This window comes from Mus pahari, chromosome 16 (assembly GCF_900095145.1).
Source record: "Mus pahari chromosome 16, PAHARI_EIJ_v1.1, whole genome shotgun sequence".
Classification (NCBI taxonomy): domain Eukaryota; kingdom Metazoa; phylum Chordata; class Mammalia; order Rodentia; family Muridae; genus Mus; species Mus pahari.
The window spans coordinates 66535191-66547975 of NC_034605.1; the positions used below are offsets into that span (position 1 = coordinate 66535191).

Genomic DNA, 12785 nt, shown 5'->3' on the forward strand with positions numbered 1-12785 from the left:
TGAGTTCGAGGCCAGCCTGGTCTACAAAGTGAGTTCCAGGACAGCCAGGGCTATACAGAGAAACCCTGTCTCGAAAAACCAAAAAAAAAAAAAAAAGATACAACTGCTATATGACCCAGATATCCCACACCCAAGTCAACAGACTATGGAGATCCTTGCACATGTAGTCCAGCACTGTTCACAGTAGCCAAGCCTAGATAAGCAGATGGTCAAAGAAAATGTGGTATGTAACATTGTTGGGACACAGTCCAAGAATAAAGTAGGGTGAGATTTCTGAGTGCTTGTGATAAAACTCCAAAAAAACAAACCAAGAGTCTTGTGACCTCAGTTTCTTCAATATGGAATTGTTCTTGGATTATGCTTTTGTGCTCCTCCCAGGTATTAAGGCTAGAAGTGAGCATATTAGCTACATCAACTGTTATTTGTTTATATGCCTCTATTGAAAAACATGTTTATGCCATGAGGCCTGCCCTTTTAACTGTACATTTGTACAAGCACTGTACATGTACAGTGACTCCTCTTAACCCTCAGAGTATAAATTGTCTGACGCTCAGAATAAAGTTGGCTATTGCATGAGACATTAGTTCACCTCATTGACTGGGTCCATTCTCCCAGGCCCCACCAAGTACAATGTTAACAAGGACCTGGAGTCAGCTAAGAGATTAGAGAGTAAGAACCATGATTGAGTGTATACATCATTTTTTAAGAGAAAGAACACAAGTATTAAAATCACAACTATTATGTTGCTTGCAAGGTGTTTATAATTAATTATAATCACTTGTTTTCAGAGTAAGAAATTTTAGATGAAGTATAGGACAGAGTCTGAAAGAATATTGGAAAGACATAAAAAGAAGGGGGAAAGATCCCATTCAATTATGTGTTGCTTGGGCATTAATTTGGACTGTTATCAAAACACTTGAGGATATTAATCATGAGGAAGAGACAGTTAATTCCTTGCATGAATATAAACTGGATGATTAAACTTTAAAATGGGTTAAAAAAAAAAAAGGAAAGAGGATTTTCCCCATTCAGGCAAAATTCAAAGTAAAAACAGCTTCACCAATAACTCTAGCAATCTGTTCTAATCTTTTAGCTCCTTCTCATAACTGTGCTGGTGATGTCTCACTCAGCCCCTTACTAGAGCTTCCTTCAGATGGATATCATCCATTACCTAAAAATAACCCGGAAGAATGAGGTGAGAAATTTCATAATCTAATCTTGAATTCTCTCCATTTTTTTGATGAGGATTCAGAGCCTATGAAAAAGTTAACTTTATAAACTAGGCAAACTAGGCAACAGCAAGGAAATGAAATTCATTTACCAATTCCTCCCCAAGCCCCATGAGCTGTTTATTTCCAATGCACTAACCAATCTATTTGAAACCCTAAAAGGAAAGTCAGTGTTGGCTAGTTCCCATATATTATCCCAAGAAGCAAGAAAAGAATTAGCTATCTGAATTCAGACTAAAAGGGGCAATTGTGTATCATGTGGATCCTTGACTGCCTTTAAACATATTTTCCCCACAAAATTGTCTCCCATAGCTATTATAGCAGAAGAGGATGAACCTTTGGAATGGATTTATTTACACCATAAGAACCATAAAATACCAACTGCTTACCTTCTTTTTCTTGTAAATCTGGGGAAGACCCAATGTCAATAATTACATTAATTTGATTCTTGTATTATCTGTACACCAGGCCACAAACTTGGGAGATCTGTCTGCATTTGCCTTTTGAGTACTAGGATTAAAGGCTACCAACTACCCCAGTATGGACTATGGGAGTATAGGAAATCATGGTCCACCTGGCAATCTATGGGGTTTTCTCATATGAACTGAATTTGTGATTATAAAAAAAGTATCCAATCTTCTCCCATTCCATAGGTAGATACTTATTTTATTGATGGTTCATCTAAATGAATAGGACGGATTCATGGTTCAGACTGTCATTTATCTAGTATTACTTTTCTTCAACCTAATAGGTAGAACTGACTGTTTAATTCATAAAATCTTTGTAAACTATTCTCTGGGCTAACCTAGGCCTAGTCCTGGAGGCTTCTAGCCTCTGTACAATCTTATCTAGGCCTAGAATATTTTCAGCCTCTGAGACCTGCTGCTGAATAAGCTCATCCCTTTCTAGCTCTTTCTGAACTCTGACTGGCTGGTTCAACTCAGCTGTTCTGGCTCAAACTCCTCTCCATGCTGACTGATTCAATCTGGCTTCTTTCTCTGCCTCTCCTGAATTGCTCAGCTTAGCCTCAAAATAACTCTAGCAATCTGTTCTAATCTTTTAGCTCCTTCTCATTTTGTGGTTCCTCCTGTCCCAGGCCATCAAGGATGGTGGAGGGCAGTGGAAGTCACTAGAAAGATAGCAAACCTCCAGTTAAAGGGCAAAAAGAGAAACAGACCTTATCCTAAGTCATGTCTGCCAGTCTGGGGTAAGATAAGACCTATGCACCAAGGGAGAAGTAAACACACAGAGTCCAATGTCACCTGAGAATCTCTTTCTGGCAATGCTAGCTGCTTTGGCCTATGCATCTTTGATGAATGCCTCTGAGTTCATGTATTGGTCTTATGTTCCTCATCCTCCTTGCCCTTCAATTTGTAGACTGTATGGACCCAGCTCCTGTTATGTTTACCAATGAATGACTCTGCGTTTATGACTGGACCTTGGGACTGTAATGGACTTTTTCATTCTGAAAAGGGGACATTTAATTTTTCCTTGATTTTGAATAACTTCCCATTTGCAAAGGACATTATAATATTTGTGATCCTAATAAAGAGCAAATAAGGGCTTTCATTCTACAAGAGACCAAAACAACTACTTCATATCAGTTTCTTTTCAAGCTAGTCTCTAGATTTTTTAAAAAATCAATATAGGGCTGGTGAGATGGCTCAGTGGGTAAGAGCACCCGACTGCTCTTCCAAAGGTCTGGAGTTCAAATCCTAGCAACCACATGGTGGCTCACAACCATCCATAACAAGATCTGACGCCCTCTTCTGGAGTGTCTGAAGACAACTACAGTGTAGTTACATATAATAAATAAATAAATCTTAAAAAAAAATCAATATAATAATACAACCATTATGACATAGTTTTGATCCCTATTCTTGGGGGCAGAGTATTAGACACAATACTTTCACTATTCTAAAATTATTCACTATGTTTATAATTTGTTTAAAGGATATTCATGCATCAAATGACAATTTATCTACAACATCTCAAATTAAAACTACTCTGGATATCCTTCATTGAAAAAATTCAGAACATAGTCCTAGAATGAAGAGAATGTGAGACTTCTGAGTGCTTGTGAGAAAACTCCAAGAAACTAAGACAAGAGTCTTAATTGTTTTTTGGTTTTTCGAGACAAGGTTTCTGTGTAACACTGGCTATCCTGAAACTCTTTTTGTAGACTAAGTTGGCCATAAACTCACAAAGATTCACCTGCCTCTGCCTCTCAGGTGCTGGGATTAAAGGCCTGTGCCACTGCCACCTAGCAAGGCTTATGATCTCGGTTTCTTCAAATATACATGCTTTCGTGCACCTCCCAGGTGTAGTGGGTAGGAGTGAGTTTACTTCGGATTATTCATTACAACTAGCTATTGTTATTTGTTTATATTGCCCTTGTGATTGTACACTTTGCTTATGTTACTCCTCTTAATACTCAATAAACTGTCTGATGTTAGCTATTGCATGAGACTTCAGTCTGTCTCATTTATTGGGTCTATTCTCCCAGGTCCCATCACAGTAAACAATACATAATGGATTTTATTTTATTCAGCCGTAAAATTGTGTAGACACAGAAAGACAAATATCACATTTTCTCTCATTTGTGGATTTCAGATTTTACTGAATTACTTTTCAGCCTCACTAAATTATTTATTTATATGTCATGAAAGTAGAAATAAGACTGAGGGAATGAATGGGACTAGGAGGAAAAAAGGACACAGGGATTGCTGTGATCAACGTACTTGATAAGACTTGTTTGTATTTTATGAAACCCATTAAAATATCTAATGAATGTACACTAATAAAAGTGAAATTTTGTTAAAATGTATCCTTAGTAAGTATCTGTAGCTATTCAGAGGTAGTACATGGAAATCCCATTTATACGGAGAACTTAGATTGGAGAATAAAGATTCCTGTTCACGTGTCTATAATCAGATAGATACTCGCTGTTTTAAACCTCCCACTGCATTCTCTAATCATGTTTGTCATTACACTATATGGTGCCCTAGATATGTAGCTCAGAGGTAGAACATCTGCATAACATGTATGAGGCAAGGCCCTGAGTTCAACCCCCAACACAACAAACAAACAAAAGACCCCTACCTTTATTTATATCTATATTATGTATGAGTGAACCGTAGGAACCTATCTTATCTTCTGATTCAGTAGCAGAGTATCTACCTAATACATACAAGGCCCTCAGCATCAGGAGCTTCAGAATCATAGGGGAGAAAAAAACTTTTTATTTAATAAAATAATGTTTTTTGTTTTTTTTCAAGACAGGGTTTCTCTATATAGCCACCACCCCAGCTTTGGTTTCTCTGGGGGGTGGGTGGAGGTGGGGGTGCAAGGGTAACTTTTGACAGGATTAAACATTAAACATATGAAATAAGACCAACAGCCAGGTATGGAGTCAGGCAGGTCTCCAAGTTGAGGCCAGCCTGGTCTAGAGTGAGCTCAGAACAGTCACGGACACTCAGAGAAACCCTGTCTGGAAAAACAAAAACAAACCAAAAAAAAGAAAAAAAGAAATACGACCAAGAAAGTAATGTCAATAATACACTTTATCCAAAAAAATTTAACATTAGTTTTAATTCTAGCTTAGTCTTACTGTAACCACTTGATAAGTCACAAGAGAAAATGTAAATGTCCACTCCTTCTGTGTCTAAAATGCATATTTAAATTGTCACCGTATATAAGTGCCAATATAAAGCCTTGTATATTAATGCTCACAGCCTTATTTAAAATACTAAAAGCAACTCAAACATCTATCAAAAGGTGACTGACTAAACAAGCTGATGTAGAAGCTACACAATAAATTACTATCCTGAAATAAAAGGAAGGGACTGTTGAAACACTCAATATGCATGAACCTCAAATGATGATGCTGAGTTAAAGCAGCCACTTGATAACACTTCTATAAAGCCTTAGAAAATACAAATTAGTTTATTGTTCCGGGAGATCAGTGCTAGCTGAAAACAGTGCAGTTAAGAGGTGCTATAAGGAGCATGAGGAAACTTGGATATGACAGATACATCCATTATTTTGACTATGGTGGTTCCATGATGTAGACAAAATGTTACATGTATCAAACTGTACACTCTAATACAACCTATCATACATCAGTGATATTCAACAAAGCTTCTTAATCTTTGTCGAGGGATTAAAGGTACATGCCTTTAATCCCTGCAGATCAGAGGCAGAGACTCAGATAAATCTCTATGAGTTTCAGGGCAGCCTACTCTACATAGCAAGTTCTAGAACTGCCAGGACTACACTGTGAGACCCTGTTTACAAATAAATAAAATACACCTATATCACTTTAGGAAATCTATCTCTCTACATTAGGCATATTGGCAGTATATAAGCATTAAAAGAACTATTATTTCAGCACAACTTGAAGACTAGAACAAGAGAATCCTGACAGGTCACAGGGGCTCTGAGTACCACAGAAAAGGTTTGGGTTTCACACTCAGGATGCTACTAGCCTCCACATATGAAGTTGGTCCCAGACTGTTTGTTCTAGGAGTTCCAGGGGAAGGTTAAGTAAGCTTTTTCTGAAATGATATTTAGCCCGAGTAAGAAAAAAAAAATGAGCAGAATGGCTAAAGGAAGAAGTGAGGCCTCCTGCCAAGAGCAGAGAAGCCTGAAACAACAGTGACATGGTTATCAATAAATACCTGCCCACTGTGGCATAGCTAGCAGGAGGAGCTGTAGCAGAACAATAAGGAACCCAACAGCACTGCAGAGAAACTTCAGTGATATTAACAACAAACAAGTTTTGGGTTTTTTTTAAGGTTTATTTATTATTATATTTAAGTATACTATAGCTGTCTTAAGACACACCAGAAGAGGGCATCAGATTTCATTATAGATGGTTGTGAGCTACCATGTGGTTGCTGGGATTTGAACTCAGGACCCTCGGAAGAGCAATCGGTGCTCTTAACCACTGAGCCATCTCTCCAGCACCAACAAACAAGTTTTTAAGTCAAATATTCTCAAAGAAAGATTTTTAAGCTGACCTCCTGTTGCCATGACTTGCAAATTCATGAGTGTTCCATATTTTTCAACAGTGAAACAAAGAAAATGAAATACATTGTGCTTGGGGCACACAAACTATTATTTCTGTCACACATAGATCCCAAGCACTCATGACAACTCTACAGGAAATTAAGGATTATTCTAAACTATTTTATAAAACATACATTAAGTAATCTACTTAAAATCAAAGAATGCCCAAACTCTAACATAAACCCAAGCCTCAAAGACATCTTCTGGGAGACCACACACAAACACAGCCTTACTTTGCCAGCCACTCAGCAGCAGCCTTGTTGTCCGTAGACTGGTGTTTGCTGAGTGTGTCCGTTGGCTCTTCTCTCTTCAGCCGGGCATAAGGGTGCTTTGGACAATGGCGGTTTGCATGGGTGAATCTGCTTAGGCACCCTTTAAAACACAGAAGGAAATGCTCACCAGAATGTGAACATTCAGATCTATGAAATATATACAGCTTCAATGTATACAAAGGAAGGCAGAGATGCTGAATTCTTTAATCATACAAGTTTCTATGGAAGCTTCCAAGGCACATCCATAAAATCCAATGCCCTCTTTAAAAAAAAAATTTTTTTAAAGATTTATTTACTTAGTGTACGTGAGCACATTGTAGGTGTCTTTAGACACACCAGAAGAAGGCATCGAATCCCATTACAGATGGTTGTGAGCCACCATGGGGTTGCTGGGAATTGAACTCTGGGAGAGCAGCCAGTGCTCTTTACCGCCGAGCAATCTCTCCAGCCCCCACCTCCAATGTCCTAAGCATGCTACACAAATATACATATATAATAAACACACACACACACACACCACATACTTATTGGATAAGTTTTAAATATTAACAAAACAAGGGTTTTCTAATGAGTCAGGCATGGTGTTACACACCTTTGATTCTAATTCTAGCACTCAGGAGGCAGAGACAGGTGAATTTCTTTGAGTTTGAAGCTAGCCTGGCTTATATAGGGAGTTCCAGGCCATGCAATACTACACAGAGAGACCCTGTTTCAGAAAGTAACAACAGTTTCCTCTCAAATGTGGAAACTAAAAATAGTCTGTAAACACTTATAAGATTTAAAAAAAAATAATCAAGAAAACCACAAAAAGGGGGGGGGACTATACTGAAGTGTGTTTGTGTGTGTGTATCTGTGATTAAACTAACTAACCAACCAACCAACCATTTAAGAGGGCCAGCAAGATGGCTCACTGAGTAAAGGTGTTGCCACCAGCTGGGCAGTGGTGGCGCATGCCTTTAATCCCAACACTTGGGAGGCAGAGGCAAGCGGATTCCTGAGTTTGAGGCCAGCCTGGTCTGGTCTACAGAGTGAGTTCCAGGACAGCCAGGGCTACATAGAGAAACCCTATCTCGAAAAAAAAACAAAAAACAAAAAAAAATTCCTCTTATCAAAAAAAAAAAAAAAATATATATATATATATATATATATATATATATATGTAAAACTTACTCTAACTACTAGCTGGTTACTAGCTATTCCTAAAATATCACTTTAACACCATACCGTTTTCTGAACAGACAAAAGGCTTCTCTCCGGTGTGAAGACGTTGGTGGGTTTTGAGCTGTCCACTTTGAACAAAGGCTTTTCCACAGTCTGGATAGTCACACAGGTAAGGTCTCTCACCTAAGAAGATAGACATCATAATCAGACATGAGGGAGCAAGAAGGGGCAGGAGGAAAATTCTCTTCACATGGGTCAGAACTCCAGTGAGAAATGACATGCTTCATTACAGTGCACAGGCAGGGAGACAAAGGGTGGCACTGGAGCACCTCTCCTCTATACAGCACATTACTTCCTCTAGGTCTTGAGCAATTAGAAACCCAGGTTCAACCCTTGTTATTAGCATCTTCAGCTTATCTATACTTTTCTCCTCAACAGTCCAACTATGAGCTCTTTTCTGATTTATAAACTATCTTCAACTTCCGCTTTCGGTGGCTATTTCCTTGGTCCCACTCAACCAAAGGGGATACTCCAATAGCCTGCTAGATGGCATCGAGCCTCCTTCATACATTGTATTTCAAGATGGAGGCTCCAGCACAAAACTCTTAGTACCAGTAATTCCTCAAACTATCCCAAACCCTCCTGAGCTCCTTGGACTGCTAAAAAGCTGCCTGATAATTCTCCTCAGCATGCAAAATGTCACCAAATTCATTATCTATTTGGAGAAGTGGGAAGTGTCCTTAGTTTCCTCCAGAAGAGGTATTCCAGCCAGGAGGCAATGCCTCTTCATCTGGTTCTTATCCTTAAAAACACATCTTCCCTGCCCATTCAAATCCTGTGTCTGCAGGCTTTCAGCTGCACTTGGTGTCTGACTGGGAAGTGTCCTGAGGTGATCATGTGCCATAGGAGTCTCCTTTTGAAGAAATTCTCCTCTTTTCTGTTTCATATAAGTTTCTAAGAACTACATCATAGTTCTAACCTAGATAAGGTGCCCAAAAATGTCAATCATAATTAATGTATTATTTATTACTGATTTACTATAAGGCTCCTCTCCCTGGGGTCAACATTATAGAAAGGACATAGGCCTTCTACAAAGTATTTTGCTTTCTATACAGACTGCAAGGACTTCTATATACAAATAAAAATGTCTGACATGTAAGTGTTAGAGGAAACAAAATTCAGGTGGGTGAAGGTGGAATAACAATGACACAACTGACAATGTTTTGTTTTAAAATCCTAAACCCACCATTCTCCACCAAAAAGCAACTGAGTAACAGTGGCTGATTTTTTAAACTTCAAAGTAATAGTGGCAATATAAGAAAATATAACGCAATTTATATGAATATTATTTAACCAAATTAAATAACATTAATTAACAACTTAAGTACCAAATCAAGTTTTAATCCCAGTATCACTTCTAGCCACTTCTACAATGTTGTCATCTTACCTGTATGAGTCCTTTTGTGAGCCTGGAGTGACTTCTCCCTCGGAAATACCCTGTTACAGATGTTACAGCGAATCCTGCTAGATGAATGTTCTCCTTCATTTATTAAATCCCGAACAGTGTCTGCTCTGGGCCTTCCACGTCGGATTCCATCCTGTTAACATGGTTTATAAACTTTAATATGATTTCCTGGAATCACTAAAGCAGCATAAGATACAAACTGAGTGGCATCAGCAAGAACTGTAGAGTGAGTGGCTCTAGTAGCCCACCTCTCTGCAGATATCAGCAAACACCCCTAAAGCACTTTCACTTGCCCATTCTTCCTTTACCCAGTAGCAAACCTTCAAAAGGTTTCTGTTCTTAGTGTGACTTTGTTCCCACTTGCAGAAGGCAGACCAGAACCTATTCTGAAAAACTATCTGCTATGACCTGGATGGGCCACTTAGTGGACTGACACAAGGCACTTATCTTTACCTCATCTAATCTAGATATCTTTCAGGACATAAGACTATTTAGAGGGCATTGTTCACAAACAACTTGCTGCTCTCTGGACTAAAAAACTAGGTTCACCTAAAGCAAGCAGACTCAGGAAAAGCCTGTGATAGTCAGGGATATTTCACAGAAAATGGAGCATGCTCTTAGTAAATCATGAACCCAGTCAGAAGCTCTACCCAAAGAAAGTTGAGGCTATAGCAGAGATGTAAACAGCTGGGTAAGGAAAACAAAGTGTGTGTCCTGTCAGTGCCCCCCACCACACCCCCCTGCCCTAATAAGGCACTTGCCTATGCCAGTGGCCTTGAGCTTGATCTCATATTCTGCACTAAAAAGGAATAAGAGGACATAGATGGAGCTACACAGAAGTAGTTCTAATAGGCTTACCCACTGAAGCTAAGGTTATTCAAAATACATTCTTATAAGTTTAAAAGACAAATTAAAAAAGTCCAGGGTACACTTCAAAATATTAACTTAATGTTTCATAAATTAAAATAATGAGAAGGCCACATGTAGTGGTACAAGCCTTTGATCCCAGTACTTGGGAGGCAAAGGTAGATGGAGCTCTGTGAGTTCAAGGTCATCCAAGACTTCAGAGCAGAGAACTTGTCTTTAAAAAAAAAAAAAAAAAAAAAAAAAAAAAAATCAAGAAGCTATTATGACATATTCCTGTAAATCCCTGCACTGAGGAGCTGAGGCAGGATGACTGCAAGTGAGTCTGAGGTCTGCCTGGGCTACAAAACCAATCTGAGGACAGTCTAGGCTATATAATGAGACTACCTCAAAAACAAACACACAAAACACCCAAGACAACTTGAACAGTTAATAGCGTACCAACATGGTCACAAATGTATTACACTTATTTAACATGCAAGCAAACAACTAAACTGAGTACTGTTCATGGGACGTCTGCACTATCTTCTCTAATCTAAAACAAGCATTTTTTTTTTTAATTCCTTTTCTTTCCCAGGTAAGTCGACACATCCGTAGGTTACATGAAAAACAAACAATGCTACAAGTGTCACACACAGCTAAGAGATGTCACTGTTCACCATGTAAAAACCTATAGGTTTTTAAAGCTTAAATCTTATCCTCATACCAAAAATGATAAGCTCTAACCAATTTTCCTTCACTTTTTCAAATTTTTCACTTTGAAAGAAGTTCATGCCAGATATAGTGGTGCACACCTTTAACTCCAGTGCTGTGGATCTGTGAATTTAAAGCCAGCCTGGTCTAAAGAGCAAGTTCCAGGACATCCAGGGCTACACAAAGAAACCCTGTCTGAAAACAAAACAAAACAAAACAAACAAACCCCAAAACACAGAAAAAAAGAAAAATTAAAATAAATTATCCACTATTTTCTTTGCTACCAGAGAAAAATAAAACATGCCCAGTTGTAACAACACATGCATAAATTATATATGTGTATATATGTATATACACACATATAAATTATAAGCATAAATACAACATACTTGCCACATATAGGTAATAGTTAAATAAATACATTCTTTTAATTAAGGAAATAAGATTGGAAATAATCATCTTATGTTCCAAATAAATGAGCTGTATCTACATATCTGTGTGGATGCCTGTGTGTGCACATCTAGAAGCCAGAGATCAATGTCAGGTGTCTTCTCTCTTGCTCCACCATATTTTTTGAGACAAGATTTCTCACTGAACCCAAAATTCACCATTTCTACTAGGCTGGCCAGAGACCTTGAGATCTGCCTGTATTTCTCCACCCTCACTCCTTCTATCAATGTGTTTATAAACATGCTTCAGATAGCTTTCATGTGGGTGCTGGATGCTAAGGCTCTACACAGAAGCCTTCATGCTTATGTAGCAAACATTTTGCACCCTGAGCCATCTCACCAGCTCCAACCATATATATATATATATATATATATATGAGCTGGTGAGATGTATATATTTGGTTTTTCGAGACAGGGTTTCTCTGTATAGCCCTGGCTGTCCTCGAACTCAGAAATCTGCCTGCCTCTGCCTCCCAAGTGCTGGGATTAAAGGCGTGCGCCACCACACCTGGCTTCCAACCATATATATTAAAATAACCAATATTACTTGAATAGGCCATTCTCATTTTGATCTTAACAATAAGAAAACAATGTTTCTAGGCATGTTTATCAGCATCCAATTAAATTTATCTGTAGACTGAAGGACAAATCTGTCAAAAACTACTGATTCAAAGAAAAAACAATGTCAACATGAAATTTTGGATGATTACACCACTAAAAACTTTTGCATAATCTCCCAACCTCTATAATCATATAATTATAAAGTATTTATAATTATATGATGACAGAAGACCTAAAAAGTCCTTGAATGTTTTTGACAAGTTCAAATAAAAGGCCTGACTTAGCATTTCTATTGTGTAACAAGACACCATAAGCCATAGAATCAAGCCAGCAAACAGCACTCCTCAGGGCCCTGCATCAGCTCCTGCTCTCCAGGTTCCTGTCCTGCCTTCCTTCAGTAATGGCCTTAATAATCCCTTCCAAGTTGCTTTGGTTATGGTGTTTTATCACAGCAATAGAAACCTATCTAAGATAGGTTTAATATTTTAAACCTATTAAGACAGGTTTAAGCATATAATAAATCAGGAAAAAGGAGGAGGACGAAGAAGAGGAAGAGGAGAAGCAGCAGCAGATGATGATGATCTTTAGAAATGTTTGTGAGCATTGATGAGGGAGTATGAGTCATATATCTATCCGCACATTTGGGTGTGGATCCAAACCCCCTATGCTGCTCAGATCTGCTTACTTCTCACCTGATCTGTATTCACAACTTTCCAAGTCTCTACTTCAATACTCAATGTCGAGCTATGTGCCCTTATATAAAGCATCTCAGCTGATATGGATAAGCTATAAATAAGTTACGTATGCTTACATCAACTTAATATTTTAAAAATTAATCCCTAAAAGTCCATTTACACGTGTACATATGGGAACAATATAATGTAGAGTGAAAACAAGAGTTCTGCTGGTATCAGAAGTTCTGCTACCTATCATATGACCTTTATCTTTCAGATACTTTTTCTCATTCTCAGCAGGTAAATGATATTAGATAAATTAAAAAAATTCAGCTGGGCGTGGTGGC

The 12785-nt window shown here is 38.2% G+C and overlaps 1 protein-coding gene across 1 annotated transcript in view; it reads right to left on the reverse strand.

Annotated features, from left to right (window-relative positions):
* Nucleotides 1–12785, reverse strand: part of Znf367 (zinc finger protein 367) — an 18692-nt gene that overhangs the window by 2157 nt on the left and 3750 nt on the right. Inside the window, exons 2-4 of the mRNA XM_021215560.2 lie at nucleotides 9180–9330; nucleotides 7796–7915; nucleotides 6533–6671 (exon numbers count right to left, since the gene is read on the reverse strand). Of these exons, the coding sequence (XP_021071219.1) occupies nucleotides 6533–6671; nucleotides 7796–7915; nucleotides 9180–9330 (410 nt within the window). The remainder of the gene's footprint in view (nucleotides 1–6532; nucleotides 6672–7795; nucleotides 7916–9179; nucleotides 9331–12785) is intronic.